The sequence below is a fragment of the Gavialis gangeticus genome, unplaced genomic scaffold, assembly GCF_001723915.1.
Source record: "Gavialis gangeticus isolate Ggan-Ray unplaced genomic scaffold, GavGan_comp1, whole genome shotgun sequence".
NCBI classification, from domain to species: domain Eukaryota; kingdom Metazoa; phylum Chordata; order Crocodylia; family Gavialidae; genus Gavialis; species Gavialis gangeticus.
Genome location: NW_017729022.1, coordinates 141,204,625 through 141,228,897, shown reverse-complemented (window position 1 = coordinate 141,228,897; position 24,273 = coordinate 141,204,625). Strand labels below are relative to the sequence as shown.

The following is a 24,273-nucleotide window of genomic DNA, read 5'->3' as shown; positions in this document are numbered from 1 at the left end:
ATATTTTAAAGAAGCAAAAGTTAAAGGTAAAAAAGTCACCTTCTATCAACATTTTACTGGATGGTTAACTTATATGCCAGCCTTGCCAGTAGGTACACAAAAAGGCTATTCACGTTTATTTTTGTACTCAGCTTGTTAAAATACACTGAACTTCTGACTTACAACCTAACACTATCCAGCAAGGTGCACTGAAGATTTATTTCTAAACACCTCACCCTGAAGAAGCCTGAAGGGGAATTTAACATCTATGCCACAGCTGCTAAATAAACAAAACTGACAATGATTTTATCTTTCACAGAAGTTTTTAAAAAGCATGCAGACCTTTTTCTGAATTACACAAACAGAAAAGCAAATTTAGCCAGTTTAGGGCCGATAACAGTAGATTACAGTCATGTGGTTTATCTTTCATTAATTTGTTTACTGCTCCCACGATAGTGATATTTTAAAATAGAATACTAAGATCCCTGATGGAATATATTAATGAAATCAAATATTATTTCATTATTTCATACTAGAATATATATTTTAGAAACATCAGAATCTTTGACTTGTTCTTTATTTGACTTGTTCTTTATTTGACATTATTATCTACCAGGACTCCAGCACTATGACCCCAATCCAGCAGAGATGTATGCATGTGATTAAATATTGTGCATATTTTTCAATTAGACTATTCATATGTTATTATGTGCATATTCATTGTAGCGTCAGAACCCACATTTTTACTATTTCAGAAAAAACAGCGAAAATACTTCTGGTGATACTTCTTTCCTTGAAATATAAGTATCATTACATCTATAGGATACAGTGTTTTAAATGGTCCTGAATTAATTCCTTCTTGCATTATCATCAAATAATTTTGCCTGCTATTACTTTGCAAGGTCTCAGGGAGGGCACTAAAAAAAACTAAACAACAACAACAACAACAAAACTCCCCGCCATATGACCTTTATCTTGTAAAGGCTAAGCCAACAAGATTAACACTATAAGTAACATACAAAAAATAAATGAATATCCTAAAATTCAACTGTAGCTATCTAAAATTGCATTAGTTATTAGGAAACTAAACCCAACCGACTGGAGGGTAGCAGATAAAGACAAACAGAGGTTAAAATGAATTTTAAATTAAGAAAATATGGTATTTCCAATTCAATAGGCCAAGATAAAAGTATATTGGCTTTTGCATTTTAAAGAATATTTTAAAAATAAAGTAGGACTGATATTCTACTTTTGTCTAAAAAATGTATCTGCTGTCACTGAATTTCATTTGCTGCTGATACCTTAGTTGTCTTGGGTGTCAGATCTTCAGACAGAAGAAATGTAAGTAGGTTCCTAGCATTCAGTCTCCAACAACAGATTAAGCAGGTGCTAAAGAGATAACGTCAGACTCTCCTTCCAGGCCAGAATCATCCCATCATCAACGCAACCAATTGCTACCAATCAGAGGGTGAGGAGGTACTGGAATATATCTTCTCAATCAGGCACCCTGTTTGGAAACCATATGCATCTTTCACTGTAGTGAACTGTCTGAGTTTTTATTCTCTCTCTGCTTCAGCTTTAGTTGCCCTTTCCAATGATCTATGTCGGGTTTCCTATCTAGCATAGTGATAGATAAAGGACAGCATAGGGAAAGACCATGGGAAACAGGCTTCTGACTTTCAGGTATTTAGATGAGGTACAGAAAAAGTGCTGCTTTGTATATTGTTTTTTGGTTAGGGAATAAGAGTGTGCTTGTCATAATATTAATATAATGTCTGCCACATATAATATAGTGTTTGATGGCACACACAAAACCCCCAGCATTCACTTTCAGGTATCAAAGTGGTTTTGAAGGGCCATTTAAATTGCATTCTTTCAATTTCAGTTTAAACATTCTAAAGACATTCACATCTACAGCAATACATACAGACAGCCAAATTCGATGTCATGATCTGGCTTCTTTGCACCGCTCAGTTAGTACAAAGAGACCAGAACCTGTCTGCAATTTATAAATAAAAAATATTTTTTTGAAAGAGTGGAATTTGCTGCTGATGTATAACCAGCAGAGCAAATACATACACCAACTGCATCCCTCTGCTATGCCTATCCTCCACCAAGGAAAGATCTTAGAGATACTACTTTGAGCAACTACTATGCTAAACTAGGAGCTTTAACTAGATCTTTTGCCTCTCCATCTCCTGTGCTGCTAGGGTTCAGACACAGAGGAATAAAACCCAAAGTATCTCCCCCCTAACAAGAATCTCATTTCCCCTCCTGTTGCTTGCTGTCTCAGAGAGCTGAACCAATTGTTCTCATACAGGAGGAAGAAATCCCATTCACCAGCTGGCCTTTAGCAAACTCAGCCATATCTCTTCAAAACTGCAATAAAATATCTCTGGAGGGAAAAAAAGATTTTTCACAGGTCTCCACAAAAATTAAAGGCAGTGCTATAAATAAAAATTGTTGTTGGCGTTGCAGTTTCCTCAAAGGAAAACCTAACTATATACACAGTGAAACATTGACAACAAATACACGCCAACATTCCTCCAGATCACATTGGCAAGTCTTCATGAAAGAGAGGGTGAATGCTGAAATTAATATTGTGTAACACCACTGTCAGTCACAGCCTATCCTAGTAGGGATAATTTTATCAAATTTAAAAAGTATTGTTACAAGTGATAGACTTGTAGGCCAGGGAGAAGATGATACACTGAAGCGTCTCAATTCAGGAACAGACATATATATCTTCCCTTCCTCATAATCTTTCAGCCTATAATAGAATCATAGAAAATTAGGGTTGGAAGGGACCTCAAGAGGTCATCTAGTCCAACCCCCTGCTCAAAGCAGGACCATCCCCAAATAGATCATTCCAGCCAGGGCTTTGTCAAGCCAGACCTTAAAAACCTCCAAGAATGGAGATTCTGCCACCTGTCTAGGTAACCTGTTCCAGTGCTTCACCACCCTTTTAGTGAGAATGTTTTTCCTAATATCCTAATAAACCTCCCTTGCTGCAACTTGTGACCACAGCTCCTTGTTCTGTCATCTGTCATAACTAAGAACAGTCTAGCTCCATCTTCTTTGGAACCCCTCTTCAGGTAGTTAAAGGCAGCTATCAAATCCCCTCTCAGTCTTCTCTTCTACAGACTAAATAAACCCAGTTCCCTCATCCTCTCCTCATAACTCATGTGCTTCAGTCTCCAAATCATTTTTGTTGCTCTCCGCTGGATTCTCTCCAACTTGTCCACATCCTTTCTATAGTGGAGGGCCCAAAACTGGACACAGTATTCCAGATGTGGCCTCACCAGGTGCTGAATAGAGGGGAATAATCATTTCCCTCGACCTGCCAGCAACATTCCCACCGATGCAGCCCAGTATGCCATTAGCCTTCTTTATAACAAGGGCACATTGTTGGCTCATGTTTAGCTTATTGTCCACTGTAAACCTCAGGTCCTTTTCTGCAGAGCTGCTGCCCAGCCATTCAGCCCCCACTCAGTATATCTCAAAGCACTGTACTCATTCCTAGGATTATTCCATCCTAAATGCAAGACTTTGCACTTGTCCTTGTTAAACCTCATGAGATTTCTTTTGGCCCAAGCCGTCGAGTTGTCTAGGTCACTCTAGATCATAGCCCTACCCTCCAGTATCTACTAGGGCTAGGCAAAACTTTGGGTGCTGATTTGATTCAGAGAAGATTCAGCCTGATTCGGCAACCAAATCTCCAAATCCAAATCAAACCGGGAGATCAATAAAATGGTACGAATCAATTTGAAGCTCTCCAAATTTGGAGAGCTTCAAAGAGCTTCGGAGATTCGGGTAGTTCTCACTCACCGCCACAGGAAGCTAGACCTGGACTCCGTGCTGGTAAGCAGGGAGCAGGGAGTGGGGGCTGGAGGAGCAGGAAGGGGACCAAGGGGGTCCCACCAGGCCCCATCCCCTGCCTGCTCTCTCAGCCCCCTGAGCATCCCCAACCCCCACCTGCTCTCCCAGCCATGTCAATGGCTGCCTTGCCTGGCCCCAGCTTCCCGGGGTTCAAAAACAAAAAACAAAAAAAACCCTGCACTCACTGGCGGCTGCCAGGTAGAAGGGTGATCCCTGCTGCCCCCCACTGCCCTATGCTATGTGGGGAGATCTGCCATGAGCCCCACCCACCATGGCTGCCTCACCTGGTCCCAGCTCCCAGTTCTTTTTAAAAAATGTTTTAAAAGCCTGCACTCACCGGCTGCTGCAGAAGCTATCAGGGCTTTTGAGGGCTCATGGCAGAATCCCTTCATGCAGTGCAGGGCATGGGGGGTGGGCAGTGGGAGGCAATGGGGAGCAGCGGGGATCATCCCCCCACACACCTGGCAGCAGCCAGTGAGGGGCTTTTTCTGTTTGGGGGGCGGGGGGTTAAGAGCTGGGACTGGGGGCTCTTCTACTTGTACATGTCCAGCTTTTCTAAATAGTCCTAAATGTGTTCTTTCACCACTGAGGGCTGCTCATCTCCTCCCCAAACTGTGCTGCCTGGTGCAGTAGTCTGGGAGTTAGCCTTGCCTGTGAAGACTGAGGTAAAAAAGGCATTGAGTACTTCACCCTTTTCCTCATCATCTGTCGCTAGGTTGTCTCTCCCATTCAGTAAGGGACCCGCACTTTCCCTGACCTTCCACTTGTTGCTGACATACTTGAAGAAACCCTTCTTGTTACCCTGCATGTCCCTTGCTACCTGCAACTCCATTTGCATATTGGTCTTCCTGACTTCATCCCTGCATGCCCAAGGAATATTCTTATACTCCTCCCAAGTTGTTTGTCCAAGTTTCCACTTCTTGTAATCTTCCTTTTTGTGTTTAAGCTCACTGAAGAGTTCTCTGCGAAGCCAACCTGGTTGTTTGCCACATTTGCTATTCTTCTTGCACATCAGGATGGTTTGTTCCTGAGCCCTCAGTAAGGTTTCTTTAAAATGCAACCAGCTTTCCTGGACTTCTTTCCCCCTCAGCCTCTTTAAAAAGCCCACCCAGGGGATCCTGCCCATCAGTTCCCCAAGGGAGTCAAAGTCTGCTTTTCTGAAGTCCAGGTCCATAGTCTGCTGCTCTTCTTTCTTCCTTTTGTCAGGACCCTGAACTCAATCATCTTGGTGTCACTGCTGCCCAACTTGCCATCCACTTCTACATCCCCCATCAGTTCTTCCTTGTTTGTGAGTAACAGGGACGAATTAATCCTAATTATGGACTATCACATGGGTGTGAAGCAGAACAAAGGAAAGAGAATAAAGAAGTTACTTTCTCAAGAGACCTACCCTGCATAGGGGCTAAAAAAGTAGTAATGTTTGTGTCCCTCAGGCAAAGCTAATTGTTATAGCCCAGCTACAAATAATATTTTCTATAGTATTCAGTGTTATAAAGTTTTTAAAGCTATTTAAGGAAACACAAGCAGATGAAGAGAATAAATTATTTTACAGAATCAGTTTTTAAACCATGCGTGACATGTAAAAATAACAAATGAATGCACTTATATATGTTTTACTGGCAAGTATCACACAAAATATTTGTTCAGGATTAAAATGATTGTGGCTGAGGATCTAGGATTAGAAATCATACTTTAGGCAGTGATTACAATCTTTTTTTTTCTCCCTGGCTGGGGTATACAAAATTTGTGATGTATAACTAAGACGACTTATGAGAGTAATTATCCCACAGATGCATGTGGAAATTAATTCTCTGCTATTCCAACATTTTAGCTCTGCTGCAAGTTCTGTACCAAAGGCAGCTCCATTTAAGTCACTTTCTGGCTGCTGAGATTGTACCTTTAACTTCTTTACTTGGTTTACATTTGTGTAAGGTTCCTCCTTTCAGCAGTCTCACTTGCATCAGGAAACCTGACTGAAAGTACTGATCAAACAGTATTTCTTTTAACAATGCATTTAAAGCTCAATGGCAATGTCTACTGCATAGCAAACATTCAGTTCAATCAAAATGGGAAGCCATGAAGAAAATTTTAGCATAATCAATAAATTATTGCACAAGATTTACTCAGAAAAGTGATGAAAAAATACTGTGAGACAGCCCAAATTTTATCCCTTTACATATAAGACATTTTGAGATAGTATGTTATGAAATTTCATTCTATATCTCTGAAGAAATAACATAAACTGCCATCTCTTACTAATGCAGGGAATGCTTTAAAGTGCTACAATATGGGTACATGTTTGCCTTTGGCTCTGAATACAAAGCTTGTTGAGATAAATATATATATTTAGGAAATGAGTAGCTAGAAATAGCAGAGTACCTATATTAATTTAGAATTCTGAACATACTTATTAATCTTTGATCTTGTTGCTAAGGTTCCTCAGACACAAATTTGCTCCCTGAGTCCTGTCAAGTCCTGACATTTCATAAAATGTAAATGCATGACTTAGTTTAGAACACAGGAGATGCTTTTCCAGAGCTGCTGGTTCAGTGCTGCTATAAGATGCTCCAACCTTGTTGAAGTCTGTGGGGGCTGAGAGAGCTTAGCACTTCTTGAAACTGGGCTATATGTTCAGTTTTGGAGACATTTAATTTTGCAGGACTGTCAAAGAGAAATTTGTTTTGATACTGAGGTGGAGTGAAAACAATTTAGCTAGCTGTTCAGAAGATGATTTTATAGTGTGCATATCATGTTCATATTAACTTCTTCAGGACGAGGACCATATCTGTACACTTGGGTCTAAACAGCTCCCATCCTGATAGCAACCTCTGGCTGAAACTATAAGACAGAAATAAGATAAGACATGATGAAAAAAAAAAGTGAGCTCTATTCAAATGGGAGTTTACTGTATTACAGCATTGACTTTCATTACAGAGACGGTAGTATTTCTTAATCTTAGGACAGGAAGAACAGAAACACTCAAAGCCAATGCCTGAGGTGGTCAAAATCTGGACTGTAATGACACCCAGAGCATGTTCTTCTTCGGATACTGCAGGTCTTTCCAGCTATATTGAACCCTGTAGAACAGCTTTCCTTCAGAAACAGGTCTGGAAGGGAGAGCATGAAAAAAGTCATAATTTAGAGCATCTGTTTTTCAAGCCATGGTCTCTTTGTGGATTTGCACACCACTGAGTAGAGGTCTGCAGAGAGCTAGCTGGTTAGGCAGTGTGGCTTTCCCCCAACTGATTCTCCAGTTGTTCAGAGGCTTCATGGCAAAACCAGTTGAAGTAAGGAAGAAAGCCTGCCTAAGCTGCCTAAACTAGAGGCCAAAGCTAACTAAAAGCAGGAGGACAGAAAAAAAAAATCTTCCTTACACAGCAAAGCCATCAGTGGTACTGGAAATGACAGCTGCCAGATTAAGGCATGTGCAGGGGAGATGGAAGCAGATAAGCTACTATATGCAAAATATTAATTAAGAGCCAGTGAGGTTTAATAAAAAGGGGGAAAAAAAAAAACAAGCTGTTGTACCAAGCCAGCTAGACATCACCAGCTTCTTTCCTTTGCTTCTGCTTTGCTCTGTCTTTTGTCATCTACTGCAATACCCACAGAGGTACTCTTGCTAGACAGAAAGGATGAGGTGAGGGTAGAAAGGAGAGGAGAATCTCAAAATTCATTAACCTAAACTCTAGGATATTTAAAGAGATATGTCATGAAGTAAAGCTCTGATGAAGGTTAAAATTTGTTCTCTAGGACTAGGGACAGCCATTCAAAAAGCCTGAGCCTGAATTGATTGAATCTTTGCAAGTTAATTTAGCCTGAAAAGCTTGAACTGATTTGAGGTGGCTAGACATTCCCTTTTCATTCCAGAAATGCAGTCACATGCCTCCAGTGGCTCAGGCTAGAAACCAGAAGGGTGCTACAGCAGCTCTCCCTTCCCTTCCACAATGTTGAGCTGAGGTTGGGCATAGCCAGGCCCCAACAGGATGCTCTAATTAGCCCAGCAGGGAATTGATAACACAGTGTTTATTACCCCTAACTCAGTGTTTATCACCCCATTAAGAAAACAAGAAGGACATTACCAGCTGATTCTGCCTTTGTCACTGGAGCCAGCATTTGATCTGCTAGCTAATACACAGACACCTCTCAGCAAAGCAGAGGGGAGTGGGGAATTCCTGCTTAGGAAGGAGTGGTGACCAGAAAGGAGGGAAGCAGTCTGCAAGTCTCTGCTGGAGCTCCAGCCAGGGAGCAGAGGGGTGGGGCCAGCTCTGCCATGAAGCGAAGAGTCCCGCCCAGCCAGAGAGCATGCCAGGATGCTGGGAGTGTCTGGTTTAACTTAAACCAGCAAGGGGGCTGGGAAAGACATTGCATAAACTGGTTTGACCAAAATCAGTTAAGTCTGATACTACATTCAACCAGGTTTATCTCAAACTGGTTTCAGCAATTTTCAAACTGGTTTATGTACACTGAACACCTGTTCTGTTACAGGCTTAAACCAGTTTCTGATCACTTAAACCGGTTTATGTGTAATGTCTGTCCCTAGCCTAGGAGAGCAAGGAAAAAAAGCAGTGTGTTAAACACCAGGTATTTAAAGAACAGACAGTGCTCATGGTACCCCAAGCTGAAGTCAATTCCCATTAAAATATAAAGGACAGTAAGTATCAGGCCTGTGCAAAGTGGCCAGTATTCACTTTGGAGTCAGATTCAGCCAACTGGTGATTCGAATCACTGTCTCAAATCGATTTGGTGAGTCTGATTTGGAGATTTGGCTGCCACTGAATTGGCCGAATCTCCAAATCAAACAGGTCCCATCCCCTACACGCTTTCACAGCCCCATCAATGGCTTCCCCACCCAGCCCCTGCATCCCAGCTCTTTAAAAAAAAAAAGTCCTGCATTCACCAGCTGCTGCCAGGTGGGGGAGGCAATCTCCAGTGCACCCCACTACCCCACGCTGCATGGGGGGGCTCTGCCATGAGCCCCCATATCCCATCCACTCTCCCAACCCATCCAATGGCTGCCCTACCCAGCCCCAGCATCCTGGCACTTTTTTAATTTTATTTTTTAAAGCCCCACACTCACTGGCTGCTGGCAGGCAGGGGGTGATCCCCACTGCCCCCCAACACCCCGTGCTGCATGGGGGGCTCTGCCACAAGCCCCCAGAAGCCCCAGTGGCTTCTGCAGCAGCCAGTGAGTATGCGTTGTTTTTTGTTTTTTCAAAGAGCCAGGACACTGGGGCTGAGTGGGGCTGCCATTGATGGGGCTGGGAGAGCGGGTTGGGTTTGGCGGGAGCTCAGGGAGGCTGGGGGAGCAGGCAGGGGATAGGGCCTGTTGAGGGTCCCCCTAAAGTCCCCTGCCCCCTCCTCCAGCCCCCTGTCTTGCCCCCTACTTACCGGCACAAAGTCTGGGTCCAGCTCCCTGCAGTGGCAACCAAGGACTGCCCGAATCTCCAAATCAATTCAGAACTTTTTATTGGTCTTCCAGGTTGATTCAGATTCGGAGATTCAGCTGCTGAATTGGGCTGAATCCCCTCCAAATCAAAATCAGCACCTAAAGCTTTGCATCCCTTTTGGAATCAAGTCAGAGTTTGTCTTTGCTAAGTATGTCATTTGAATACTGGGTTTAGAATGCTGAGAGATAATCAGTTAATCTTCTCTGGTAATTTTTGAGTATTTAAAAGATATTCCAAAGAGCATAGGGGGTGAGAAGAGAACAATTAGTAACATGGACTCCCTGCTGTCAGAAATAAGATCCCTGCTAAGTAATGCACGGTACAGATTCCTAAATAAATGCTAAGTAGATCTACAGAATTATTTGCATATTACAATCACCATCATGTGGTCTTCATGAATATTGATTACAATTTCAATTAAAAGTTAACCAATGAAATGAAATTAAAATAATTTCAGACTCTTATCCCAGTCATCCTTATATCAGCTGTAAACAAATAAGTAAACCTTACTCTTGGTTGAATATTGCATTATTCAAAGAAGTGTAGGTAGTGTCAAAATATTATTTTAACTTTTACAAGTCTTACATAAAATTGCTGGTGAACAAAGTGACACAGTAGAGTAAAAAATGCCATGTATTGAGATTGTCTGGAGTGAGAATTTGAGGATTAAGGTATAGTGGAGATTTTGGTTAGGTTATAAAATGGCTTAGTAATAAATGTATCTTCTTACAAGGAAGCATTTTTACATGGTCTATTGGAAATGCTTTTCTTTGGATACGTATTGTAAGTTGCCTCTGTGCCCTCTGTGTATTTGAAGACTCTCCTCTGCCTGTTCTGCCAATAGTTCAGTGGAGCTTGTAGGTTTCTCTAGCTGAGATGGAGAGATTGCTGGATTACTTTATTCCTTTTCATTTCAGCGTAGTTCTGTGATCTGCTTTATCTTTTTTTGACCCACAATGAGGTTGCACAGCCTTATAACACTGTGGTTAGGGTGAATGCAGCACTACCATTCTTTCTCATTTCTCCTTTCCCAGGTGCTCCCAAGAGTCCCTGGGGCTCTGAGACATTCACAGCCATCACCATAACCAATCCTATTAGCACATACTGACCCAAGAAGTTACCACTATTCTGTTAGGGCTTCTTTTTCTTCCTGATTCTGAAACTGACCGTGTCTACCACACAAAATGCAACAAAGGAATGAACTAACATCTTCATCTCCATCTCTTTAAGTCTGTCCTGAGCAATTCTTCAGATAAAAATATAAGCTCTTATTGCCATTCCATCACTGATACACCTATTGCACCTTAGTCTCTTCCCTCTCTTTGCCTTCTGACTGACAGAATCTGGCTTAGCCATACAGAACAAATCTAACTTTGCAGAATTTGCTATAACCAGAAAAGGATGCTAAAAACAAACTTTTACAGTGTGTCTTGCTTCCAAGTGGCTAATAAGGGTACATAATATGTACTGTGCCTATGCATTTCCACCAATCAATGTATAAGCATCAGACATATTCTGCAGATTTTGCTCTTTATCTCTCTTTCCCTCGTATACACATTTGTCCTGTCCATCTTAGAAAAGAAACACTAGCAACAAAAACTAATGAGCTACCACTCTTTTCATCCCTCAAAGTGGACATTTGATAGTATTTTAGAGACAGTCCAAGCAAGGATTAAGATTCAATACAGTATCACTGCTATCTAGAGACAGATGGAAGAGGAGAAGAGGGAAGGAGTCTGTTAAAATGAGGTCTCCGTGTGGATTTTCCCCCCTCTTCTTTATTCTTTAATCAATATTAAAATATTTTTTTTACCTTGCTGTAATGCAGCACAGCAAACTAAGTCTCTAGCAAGAGATGCCTCAAGAAATAGTATTTTAATAAGGCAGTGAGATATGTATCAGTAGGACAATATAGATCAGTGGTCCTCAATCTTCTTAGACTCAAGGCACCCATCAGAAAGTGTCAGCTCTTAGGTTTCACTTATTTCTTCACTATGGAAAAATAATAGAGCAATTCTTCTATTGCAAAGAACTCAGAAAGACCACCACAGGGCAGAATGTTTTAGACAATCTGGATTTCTACTTGGGTTTATCTTGTGAATCATATATAGCTGTTTGTTTGCATAGCTAGCAGTGCTAATATTGCATGGCACCCCATGGCAACCTTAAAAGTATCTCACAGGACCCCAATGTGCTGTGGCATCTTGGCTGAGATCATTGGCATAGATAGATAATATCCTTAAAACTTCTTCCATAGGATCTGTGAACTGGTATGAATTCATGATATGTAAAATACCTACCTCCTCACCCATGTATGCAGCCTCTGTTTCAATTTAACAACTGTGATGGTGCCCAGTGATATTGCTTTGATTGCTTACCATCACAAATGCTCTTAGCCTCCTGCTCTTAGCCCCCAAAAAGCTTGGGAAGAGCATGAGAAATCTTGCATGCTTTTTAAAAGAGATGGAAATCATGGAATCTATGACCCCTGCTATCTTTCTGTTTTAACAGACATACTATTACTAAAAAAAAATAGACATAAAATATTCAGTACTCAATCTGCATTCAAAGATGATTTTTCTGGGAAAATTCCTAAGAGTTTTCCTTTGACAGCATCTCACATATCACAATGTGATAATTATGCATACAGTAGATTTTTTTAATGCTGATTTTTGTTCACAGTGGGTGCCTCTATACGTGCAATTAGCACATAGTAATAAACTCTGGCACAATTCACACCAGAGTTTATTTCTCCTGGGCACAGTGTTTAGATGTGCACTCAGGACTGCAGCCCATTAAGCCAGGCTGGAGCAGCCCCAGCTGGCAGGAAGTCTGCGGAGGAGGTGGGGGTCAGCCTGCCAGCCTGGGGCTGCTCTGACCTGGCTCAGTGAGCTACAGGGAGGCTGGCTGGGCCACAAGAGTGCTACAGCACGGGGCTAGCTAGCAGCCCCACACTAGCACCCATGTGCCACAGCCAGCTCGGTCACTGTTAATGTGCGTGTTTCAGTGTATGTAATTACTCCGCCGTAGAATAGTGCTTGTCTCGGACAGTACTATCCCACAGCAGAGTTAATTAATTTACTGTGCTGTAATAAGGGCAGATGTGTAGACGATGATGCTTTACTGCAGAGCTAATTAGTCAGCTTTGCAGTAAAGCACACATGTAGATGCACCCACTCTGGGTAACAACATAAACTTCTGATACAATACAATTCTTTTAACCAAAATGTCATTTTTTTCTACTGCAGCACATAAAATGTCTCTCTAAATTTATTCTCAGAAGGGCTTTTCTTTGATTTGATTTTCAAACTGGTACTAACTTTTCTGTAGAAAAAGAAAAAGGAGAAACACCATCTGATCCTTAAAGAGGAGAAATTATATCAGAATCATTTACTGGCTTCAAAATGTAATTTAAGTACAGTGTATCTAGAAGACCATTGTTTTTGAAGATGACATGAAAACAGTAGGGCACTAGTGCTAAATACTTCATTAGCTGGCAATTCGTAATACTAAACTGACTCAAACCTTTGGATTTCTTCCACAGGACTTTTGATTCTGAATTCAAATATTTCTGCCATAAGGAAAGCACCTGTTAAAATCATACTGCAATTGACTAGAGTATCTCAGAAAGATACAGGGAGGGATGAGTCTCTACTCTGCTTTTTCTGGTTTTTATTTCTTGGACTGATCATCAGTTTATCACCACATCAGAGATTACACAGATTTCTAAGGAGGAGGTAATGCAGTTTTTATTTAGCCAGCCTTTAGGCCTGATTCTTATCTCTTTCAAACATACTTACATGAAATCAGTATCAGGCCTTTTCTACCTGATTTTTAAACATTTGAATCCCTTGTTTGAAAGCATCTGACTTGAAAGGCAAAGATTCCCCCAGGAGGGAAACTGTTGCCAGAGCTCTTTAAATAGAAACACATGAAAAGCAGAGTCTTCCTTTTGACTCTTGGCATGGTGCCTTAATGGCAACTGCCTCTGGCCTTCTCAGGGCTCTAGCTTGTTCATGTAGGTACCTTCAGCATTTTAAAGGGCTGGTGCTGCAGCACAGGGAGTATGTTTTGGGATGAAGAAGGACTTTTTCTGCATCAAATGTTTTCTCATGAAAAGGGATCTGCTTTTGCCCAGAAACTCAGTAGGCGGCTTGCTTGCTTCTTCCCTATTTCTTTCTAAGGAGAAAAGAGTATTCCGAAGCAACCCTCTAATGAACCTGTGCAAAGGTTTGCCTCAACTATATTAGTAGACAAGGAAGTTCACAAATAATCTAGAGAAAATCTTTATTGTTATGACAGCTCAGAAATAAGTTTATGAGATGGGAAGTGATATTATTCAACTAAGTTACCTGAATGAGTTCCTTTGCTTTCCTGGACAATGAAAATTTCCAGAGAGATGTGTTAGCAATGAACAAGACAGAAACTGACAAACTATAGGAAAAGAAAAGTATACTGGTGTGTGCTGTGAGTGGCCTTGGTCCACAAATGTATGCCACACTACACTAGCTCCTGTCACACCTTGATAACATTGTTCAAATTTCAGATCTGACACAAAGAAATACTCTTACCTGCTTTCCTTTTGATGGTCTTGTATGAGAGTCAGGGCATGCAGTTAGGATACATATGTGTTTTGGAAAACAATTGTTCTTGCTTTTAATTGAAAATTGGAAGGCATGTATTATAAAGCAAAGAAGCAGCTTAGCTAGGGAGTGTGACAGGGAGCCAAAAGAGCACCTACCTTAGAAATTTGCCTGGGTCAGAGACCCATGGGGAGTTGGGCAGACCAAGAGCTGCCTTACCTAGGTCAGAGACCCCAGGGAGCTGTCATAAGAGAAAGGGCCATGGAGCCCAAAGCCTGAGAGGGCAAAACCAGAATCCAAGAGGGCAAGAGAGGCTGAACTTTGAAACAGTGAGACCAAAGGACCGAGGGGCCCACAGCCCAAGAGGTTGAGACCAGGGCTGGAGCCCAGGAACCAAGGTCCAGGGCTGTGGACCTCAACTGAGGGGCACGGCCAGAGTAAGAGGGACAAGGCTGGAAGGTTGGAGGTCTGAGGGGTCAAGTGTCATGTCCCCTCCAAATTGATACTGAGTGACACCCACAAGCCATTGGTGTGGCTATGGGGGAGGCCCCTAAGGCAATTCAGTGTTTAAGGGCAAAACTAGTGCCTGCTGGGCATGTGAAGCATAAGACAGCTGAGGGACAAAGGCTCACTTCAAGGCTCTGGGACAGTCTTCCACAATACTATAAACTCCATTGAGGCATGACAGGCTAGGTAGAAAAGGAAGGGTACTCTGAGGAGCCGGAGTGGGCCAGCAGATGTTTGACTACTGGGGGCAGCACAGCTGGCCTTAGGGCCAGGCCCTGCTACAGGGGGTTGAACACTGACAGCCTTTTGTAGTGGGGGGTGGGGAAACAATCCTTTGAAAAACCTCAAACAGTCTCGGTAAATATGCTTGCTACCTTATACACCAGTGACAATGACAAATAAATATGAAAATTACATCTGCTACACTACATAATGCTTGAACTGTGTGTCTTAGGATGCCAGATAAAAATCAATGAGCATCTCCAAAAGCACTCATTACTGGGGAAAAAGGGTATTTAACGTTCCATCTGGAGATGCTTTGTAACTTCCTCTCACTGATTTGGAGGGAACCAGATTTCTTGCCTGCTAGGTTTATTTTCTATTAACTACACCACCTCTTATAAAATGAACTGTAATTGTTTGTGCATTTCATTTCCTACTAAATCTCATACATATGCATCATAGCTGGCCTGTTTTCATAAACTAATAACAAAAAAGTATCCATGTTAAGATTTAAGGAAGAAAAGGTGAACATTATCCAAAATGCATGCCTGAAAATCAGTATGGACTGTCGCTTGAAAACCAGGGGTTTGGTTACTAAGACTAAGCTTTATCTGGATCCAGATCTATATCTAGTGATTTCTTATGTTTCTAAACCGTAACCGTATCTTCTCATGAAGCAGCACTAATGTAGTTTGGAAGAGAAAAAGAAAAGCATTAAGGGCAATTCGGCTCTAAGCTGAAATCTGATTCTGCCTAACCACCTTCACAACAATCAGCCCAGAAAAAGTTTGCTCTGTATTATGCAGATGGTGGCATGGAATAAAAAAAATTACCTTTTTCTTTTACCAAAAAAATAAAATAAAAACCACACAATTAAATCATGCTTCTGAATACATTTATCCTCCATAATAGTGCACTAATTAGTCCTAAACTGTCAAAAAAGCTGCAAGTTTTAAAGGGGCAAAACAATTGCAATTTAATACGTTTTACGTTTGCACAAACATAGCAGAAAACACTTATTATGGTGGTGCCTGTTTCCTAATTGATTTTCTTAAAATTTGCTGCAAAGTTAGCTTCTCTGATACTCTTAAGTTAACATAAAAATAACCCAAAACATTATCTTACAGCATGAATTTAGAAGGACTAAAAAAAAAAGCAATTTACAAGATTTGAAATGTATTCCCTGGCAAAACACCTGCTCCACCCATATGAATCTCCATGTTTTTCTCTCCTGCTTTTTATACATGAAACTACATTCTGAAACTAGTCTCTACCCTACTTTCTGCCTTACATCAAACTAACATGGCTAACTCTGTCTCATATCTTCTTGGCCATTTTGCCTTCATGTTTTATACTAGTGGGAGCCAACCTTCTTGGCAGGCATGCCACAAAATAAGCCTTGGGCCTTCCCCAGGTACCACTCTCATCCCCTTTCCCTACCTGATCTCCTGCTCTGCTTTCTATACCTTGCCCTTTGCTCCCTGGGTAATTTGCTGCTCTGTTTTCTGCTCCCTGCCCAACCTGCTAATCTGCCTTCTGCTCCCTCTCTGAACTGCTATGTGTCAAACATGAAGGCTGCCCATGCCACTTGTAGTACCCATGCCATTCGTTGGCCACTCCTGAACTTATCCTGTTTCTCCTGTCTTAGTATTTTTATGTCCTTAGACTACTATTCTAAAAACACTTGCCTGTACCTAGTTCAGTCTGTTTCTAGTCGTAGATATGTAAAATTTCAATAAATGTGTGCAAGACTAGGGCTTCAGCTTATAAATTCTTTGGATCACAGACCTCACAAGATCCCAGTCATGGTCAAAGCTTTTGGGCTATGTTGCAACAATATAAATACAAACTCATGCACTAGCCAAAATGGGGAATAATCTGCAAAAACACAAAGAAACATCTAGGTTTAAGCAACACTGACCCACAGATTCTTTGAGGGGAAAACTTCTTAAATAGTAACATAAAATAAATCCATCTTACCATAAATTCCTGTCGAAATACAGGGGAATGCCTGTAAAACACAAACAAATAAATAAGCGGATTTTTGTTTTTCAAATGCTTATCAAAACTAAGAATATTTTAAATGCCTACTTATTACCATTACAAGATGCAATTTCCAAGTCTGGACAAAAGAACTATACCAGAGATCAATATTTTCATACACACTGTAGGAACTGAGAAACGCAACCTATGGATGGTCATTGTTGTCACTGCTAATGCTAGCTTTCTCCTCAGTGGCTGCATCTACTTACATGCTTAACTGTGAGAAGACTAATTAGCTGTGAAGTAAAGCATTACTGTCTACATGTGTGATGCTGTTAGGCTGCAGTAAACTAATCAATACCACCATAAAATAGTACTGCTGAGGACAATACTATCTTACTGTGGGGTAATTAACTGTGATTAAGTGCACATGTAGACACTGACTGCGGGCATACATTGTGCCCAGGCAGCTGGCAGCCAGACTCCTGCCTGCCACCTAGCCACACAGCTCTGTACTTTCAGCACCCTCATTCCCCAGGCAGCCCCTCTGCTGCCTGATGCCACCACCCAGAGCCTGACCTGATCCCCTATGCTCCCTGCCAGCCTGGGCCGAGCAGGGCAGGAGCGGCTCTGGCATAAACCGTTCCACTCCAGCTCACATTGCTGCAGTCCTGGGTGCACATGTAGATGCTGTGCCTGGGAGTAGTTTATTTCAGCTCAAACTGCTCCAGAGTCTAATGCTTTGAAATCACGATACATGTAGATGCATCCAATGGGCACATCTACACTAAATGTTTACTACGGAGTAGACTAATCAGCTCCTCAGTAAATGTCTCGCATCTATACCTGTACCCCTATTCAGCCACAGGAAACTAATTAACTCTGCAGGAGGGCAGTACTTGTAAATACAAGTACTACCCTCCTGTGGAGTTTTTAACTCTGTAACACCGCACATGTAGACACTGATGGGGCTGGCTGAGGCATGAGGGTGCTTCAGTGCAGAAGCTAGCCCCACACTGGATGGAGCACTCTCGTGCCCCAGCCAGCCCCATTGCAGCACACTGAGCCGGGTTGGAGCAACCCCAGGCTGGCAGACTGATCCCCTGGGTCCCTTGCTAGCCAGGTGCTCCAACCCAGCTTCACATGCTCTGGTGCCAGGTGCACATGTAAACACAGCACCCAGTAGCAATCAATTCTGTTGCACTAAGTACTAGAATATATTGCTTCACCTTAATAGCATGTGTTGACATACCCAGTGAGAAGTAAAGTAATGCTAACAGCACTCTAGCTAGTCTTAAGCATGTTATTTAGAAATGCGCAGCAATGAACCTGACACCACATTGTTTTAGGTTCACTTTTGTCAATTAAGGAAACTATAAGCAGCACTAGAATCAAACCATCCAAATATTCACAGGGAAGAAGGACCCCAAAACCAGCAGGTAGACAGGATGGATTAGCAGAACAATCACTGCCAGATGCATACACTTTGTAGTGGCTGCAAGACAAGGGAAGGGCAGAATACCAGATTCCGGCCAGACTTATGGTATTTTATTTACCATAAGAAAAAAAGCACCTTCGCCTCCAGAAAACTGGGTTGGATGATAAAAATAAAAGTAGACATCTATTATCTATGGAATAATGCAAGGGGGAAGCTACTAAGAAGATGATTGTAGTTAGGTAAGAGATTGTGATAAAAGATTCTATGATATTGGGCTGAAATCACCAAAAGACCCATCTTAACTAAAAGTAATGAAAGTGCCCCCAAAACAATGTTATGATCTCACATCTCATAGGTATATTGCTCCAAGGAACAAATGGATGTAGTTTATCTAGTCTTTTTTATAATCTCTAGTGATTACAAAAGTGAAAGAATTAGCAAAATGTTTAGACGATGTAGCCATGATGGTCCAGAAAAATGCAGGATTTTGTGGGTGATTTTTTTTTTTTTTTTGCTGGACCAACAGTATAGCTGAGAGGGTCACATAAAAACTTGTGGTTACCATGATATCTTTCAGCAGAAACTCAAGATAAAAAAGGAACTTTAGCAAATGTTTACCAATGATCTAAAATCATAATCTAGAATTGTTATAAAAAAAACAATCTGTATTAATCATCTGGGTTGATGGCCCCTTAATATATAGATGAGCTCAACACTACCATTAATATATTAATATATTAATAATATTAATACTAATAACACCAATATCACTATAACATAATATTAATTAATATAAATTAGTTAATTAATCAATATTGATAATTAATAATTAATATTAATTAATTAATTAATGTTACTATTAATCAATTAATCAATGCTAATATTAATTAATTAATGTTAATTAATGTATTTATATATTGATATTAAATAGTATTAAATAATTATATTAAATAACATAATATAATATTAATTATACTTAATATATTAATATATATTAATATTAAATAATATTAAATAATATAATATAATATAATATTAAATAATTAATAATATTAAATAATATATATTAATATTAATATATAGATGAGCTCAACACTACTATTCTCTAAAAATTCAGAGAGGAAATTAAATTAATCATGATTAGTGTTTGATTTCAGGAAGCAGGTGACTGGCTTGTGGACTTCAGCCATCCCATTTTCTTCTCTTACAAATATACTATTATCAAAACATCTGGGACTTTTGCAGCATGTTGTTCCTGTAAGCCATAGACATCCACTGTTGCCAACAATTTGTTTTCCCCAGGAACAATTTTACATATAAACAAAAGATTTAGTATTAACCCTTCCTCCCCTTCCCATTCCCCCCCCGACCATTCTTCTGGCTTTCAGAGTTGTGTGCAGCTCAAGGAATTTCAATGTATATTACATAAAAAACCCCCCAAAACCTTAGCAAAGAGGAAGAAATGTCATAGATTTGCTTTCAGGAGAAACAGATAAACACGTAAATATATAAAGCAAAAATCCACATATTCAACAGGACCCTCTATCCCATCAATTGAACTGTGATGCATAACTAAAGTTTTATAACAATGATGTACCATAGCAACAGCAATTAGAGATGGAGGGATGTAAACAGCAAAGAAATAGTAAAGCCACACATAAATCAAGGGGTTTATGTGCAAGGTGAATCAAAAATGTGCATTCATCTTGAGTAAGACTGTGACAGGTGGAATACAAGCTCACCTATCACATGTCCCAGCACATTGGACACGATGGATGAGAAGCTGAGGAACAGGGGCAGCCTTGTGGTATCCACTGTCTAAACCATAATTCAGCACTGAGACTGGGAATTACAGACAAACATTTGCAAGCATGTGTGCCAAAAGTGAACTATTGAGATGTACTAGTACCTTCAAATACCCTCTGGCTCTTTAAAGTTAAATAGCAAATTAGTAATATGCAGATAAGTTCTGACTCCTGGGGTAACTAACCTACAGTTCCCTTTTTAGTTTAGATCCTTTGTGAATGACTACATAACTATTCTACTTTGTACAGAAAAGTATTGTATCTTATGTTGTCAGAAACAGGCTGATGTGTTGTCTGAGATTATGCATGCTACAAACTGAAGCCTACCATCACCACTGCAGAAATAATCAATAGGAACTTAAACTGGAATCGAAGTCATAGAATCATAGAAAATAAGGATAAAAAGGACCTCACAAGGTATCTAGTCCCATCCTCCAAAGGCAAGATAGGCTATGCCTAAACAACTTCTGGAAGATACCTGTCCATCCTGTTCCTAAATGCCTCCAGTAATGACTGTCCTCAGCAACCAACTTTCCTTCCACTGAAAACATTTTTCCTGATACCGAACCTAACTCTCCGTTGTTGTAATTTAAGCCTGCTACTTCTTGTCCTAGCCTAATAGATGTAGAGAACAATTTACTGTATTTACTCATATATAAGATGACGCTCTGAATATAAGGTAAACCCTCTCCCCCCACCCCATGATACTTAAATTCTATGTATGAAAAATGTATAAATTTGTTATAATTTTCCAGGTATAGAATCTAATTACTGGAAGTCTGCCTTGAAATTTTCCCCATCCCAGTGCTACAGCAATGAAAATAAATCTGGGGTGCAAGTTGGGCCCTTTACCCTCTGCCCCAACTTCTTCTCCCTGAAGCCCCCTCACCCCCAAACACACCCCTTTACTGTCAGACCCTGCTGTCCCTGAGCACATGAAAGAGAGGAACAAATTTGAAAAGACCGACTTTGAAATAAACATGCCTGAAATAATTCACATATAGGCTAATTATACTATGGGTACCTATAGAGTTAGTTCAACCCGAATGGATGCATTTTTATCTTTTTCAAAACTGCTGCAAGTTTTAGCTCAGGTACTACATAAGCAACACTTGGTACCAGCTCATACATAGTACAAATTATGCATGATATTAGACCAAAGCCAAAAGGCTCATGATTTACAATATAATTCATTGGCCTGGGCCCCAGCGCAGTTAACAGCATTTCAAGCTATGACCCCACAGTTCAGCACTGCTAAGTATGTGGGTGTCCTCCAGATACTTCCCGAAAAAGATCCATGTGCTAATTAGCTCCACAATCATGAGTGGAACTGGGTGTTCTTGTCACGACTCCTGGTATCCTCCAAAAATGTATATGCAACCTGGTTCAGGTCCACTTCATGAACAGCAGGCCTATACTAATAATATGTGACAGGCTGAGAGAGAATGCAACAGAAGGATTCTGAGTGAACTGCTTGATGTCCCATTTTGTGACGTTTTCTGGGCATTTAAGGCTGGTGAATAAACAGGAATCACTGGAAATGGGAAAGAAAGGCACTGCTAAGCTGTGGGAGTGAAGTAGTAGTCGAAATATATTCAATGTAGTAGCTCACTATGACTTTAAAAAGAACCGGCACTGAAGGGGACTGAGCGCAATAGTCATTCTCACAGACCTTATTTAGATGGGTTGCAATAACCTTGTAATAGGTTCCCAATATATTTACCCATTATGGGCCATATGTTTAATAGTCATGCTCAGTGTTGGCTGCATTTAATCAACTTCATATCTGGTTTCCATTACTGAGCATATACTGCTTTTTACAGTAGATAGACTATGTATTTAACAAGGTTTCCTTGTATGCAAATGTAAGACAAGGAGTTTTTTCCCCCAGGTTGATTGGGGGAAAATACTCATCTTACATTGAAGTAAATACTTTATAACCTTCATCTTCATACTAACGTTATATATATTCCTATCATTCAACGTATGGCCATATGTCAAATTTACCGTGCAATACTCAAACCCCCAAACCCCAGTTCTCTCCCAATATTCTCAGCCCTTTGACCAGTCTACCTTTTACTAGTTTGTCCCATTCCCCATCTGACTGGTTGCTCACCTTAAGGGTTAGACACGCATCAAATTCACACTACTATACTTTACTTTTTTTTCTGAATGCTAATACAAATTACATCAGTATCTGGCATGATGACTAGTTATCCCACTAACTAATAATACTGCATTAGGCACTATTACAAGTAGGGGAGCTAGCTGCTTGCATTTGGCTAGCTGCTATCCCAGGGTAAATGAGGACATAGGATTCCTATACCATTGTAACTTAAACCAGTGTATTGTTACAGATATTTTCCCCCATGGTGTCTGTATGCCAAATTAAGATAAGTAACACCAGTGTATACCCTGTGTCTCATTTATTACATGGTGTAAAGCAGTGATTCTCAACCAAGATCCTTTCAAATGTTGCTGTGGGGTGCCATGTGATGTTAGGATTTTTAAGTGTGGAAACACAATTCACAAGAGAAACCCAAAGACTTCAAATAAGAATCCATAATGTTAAAAACATTATGACCTGTTGTTGTCTTAAAAAGTCTTTAAAACAGAATAATTGCTCTATTATTTTTCTGTAATCCAAAAATGAGTAAATACTAAAATCTGGCATTTTCTGTGAGATGCTTTGAGTCTACCGAGGGTTGCCTTGAGTCTAAAAGGTTGAGAAACACTGAAGTAAAGGAGAATTACTCTGTAGTAAACATCATATATCCAGGCCTCACATCTGCTTGTTCAGCTAGTTCCCCTCTCCTTGTACCCTTGTCATTTCCTTACTCAGTCTTATTGTTCCTATTACCCAACCAACTGGGTCCCACTACCCTGCTCTCACAATACCAGAACTAGGGGACACATCAGGAAATTATTAGGAAATAAATTTAAATTTCAGAAAATAAAGCTTTTGCCATACGGTATGCAACTAACTTTTGGAACACGCTGCTACTAGATGTTGTCGAAATTAGCACTTTACATTAACAAGGTTCAAAAGAGGATTAAACAAATATATGCAGGATACATCCATCAGTGAGTGTTAACCATTGTAATTTTGAATGCAAACTCCAAATTAGGACTTCTTATGCTTCTAAATGCTAAAAGCTTGAAGAGCGACAGCATGGGTGAGCTTTTCTCAGTTCTGGTGCCTTGCACTACCCAATTCTGTTACTGCTGGGAACAACCATTCCTGAGAAAAATAATGACATCATATGAGCAAGATACATTGTTTCAAAGAGATGTTGTCAATCTCTTAAAGTGCCTTAATTTGCATGCAAAATAAATCAGTAACTCTTCCAGCTCAGAAAGTTATGACAATTTCTCTCAGATCTATCCTTCTTGATCCAGGCGTGTGTGAGAGATGCTCCCTACTTGAAATGCAGTCGTTCACCTTCAAGGATGAGGCAGCCAGCATTTCCCTTGCTTTTCTCTTCAGTAGCCAACTTTATTATATGCTCTCTAAGGCACTTAGGCACATGCAGGGAAGCCACTCCAACGCGCTGTACATCTAGTGCAAAATTTAGTGCTCTCCAGCAGCCTCCAGCATCACATGTATCAGCATCCCCACACTAAACAATGGTGTTGGGGTACTTTGAACTAAAGCTCATTGAATGAGCTTTAGTTCAAACCTCCTTGCTACCATTTTTTCAGCGTGGGGATGCTGATACATGGGATGCTCAGGCACTTTTAATTAGCTTGGCTTGCAAATTAAAGTTCCCCGCCCTCTGCCTGACAAAGCACATCTATAAATGCCCCAAGTCTCCAACTGAGCCCTTCCAAAGCACTACATTTTCTAGGCATCACATTCTTATCTCCAACCCAAGCAGCACTACTCACATTCTAGGACTGCACCAGCCATCTCCAAGCTGCAGGAATACTGAAATCCTTCAACACCCTTTTCTGGGTAGTATTTTTTATGGACTTTCAAGCCCAGGTTCCATCTTAACCTTTTCCAAGCGTAACTCATATAATTAAAATATAGAGCAAAGCTATATTGCCTAAGCTACCATGGAGCTGAGGATGGCATCCCAAGTTAAGGATAACAAAAAATTGTTTTTCAGATATATAGGGAGTAAAAGGAAGACCCAGGGCAGTATAGGACCACTAATGAACAGGCAAAAGCAATTAGTGACAGACAGGGGGGACAAGGCTGAACTCCTCAATGAGTTCTTTGCCTCAGTGTTCCTAAACAAGGGGCAAGACAAGTCTCACAATGGGATCGTAGAGAGACAACAGCAGGGTGCCAGACCACCAAGCGTTGACTCTGAGATAGTGCAGAGTCACTTGAAAGGACTGGATGCGTTTAAGTTGGCAGGCCCAAATGAGCTCCATCCAAGGGTACTGGCTGATGTCATTGCACAGCCACTGGCAAGAATATT

The 24,273-nt window shown here is 40.7% G+C and overlaps 1 protein-coding gene across 1 annotated transcript in view; it reads right to left on the bottom strand.

The window, feature by feature from the left end:
• The window catches only part of MACROD2 (MACRO domain containing 2), a 1,830,990-nt gene that overhangs the window by 559,349 nt on the left and 1,247,368 nt on the right, over positions 1-24,273 (bottom strand). Inside the window, exon 7 of the mRNA XM_019516252.1 lies at positions 16,598-16,628. Within this exon, the coding sequence (XP_019371797.1) occupies positions 16,598-16,628 (31 nt within the window). The remainder of the gene's footprint in view (positions 1-16,597; positions 16,629-24,273) is intronic.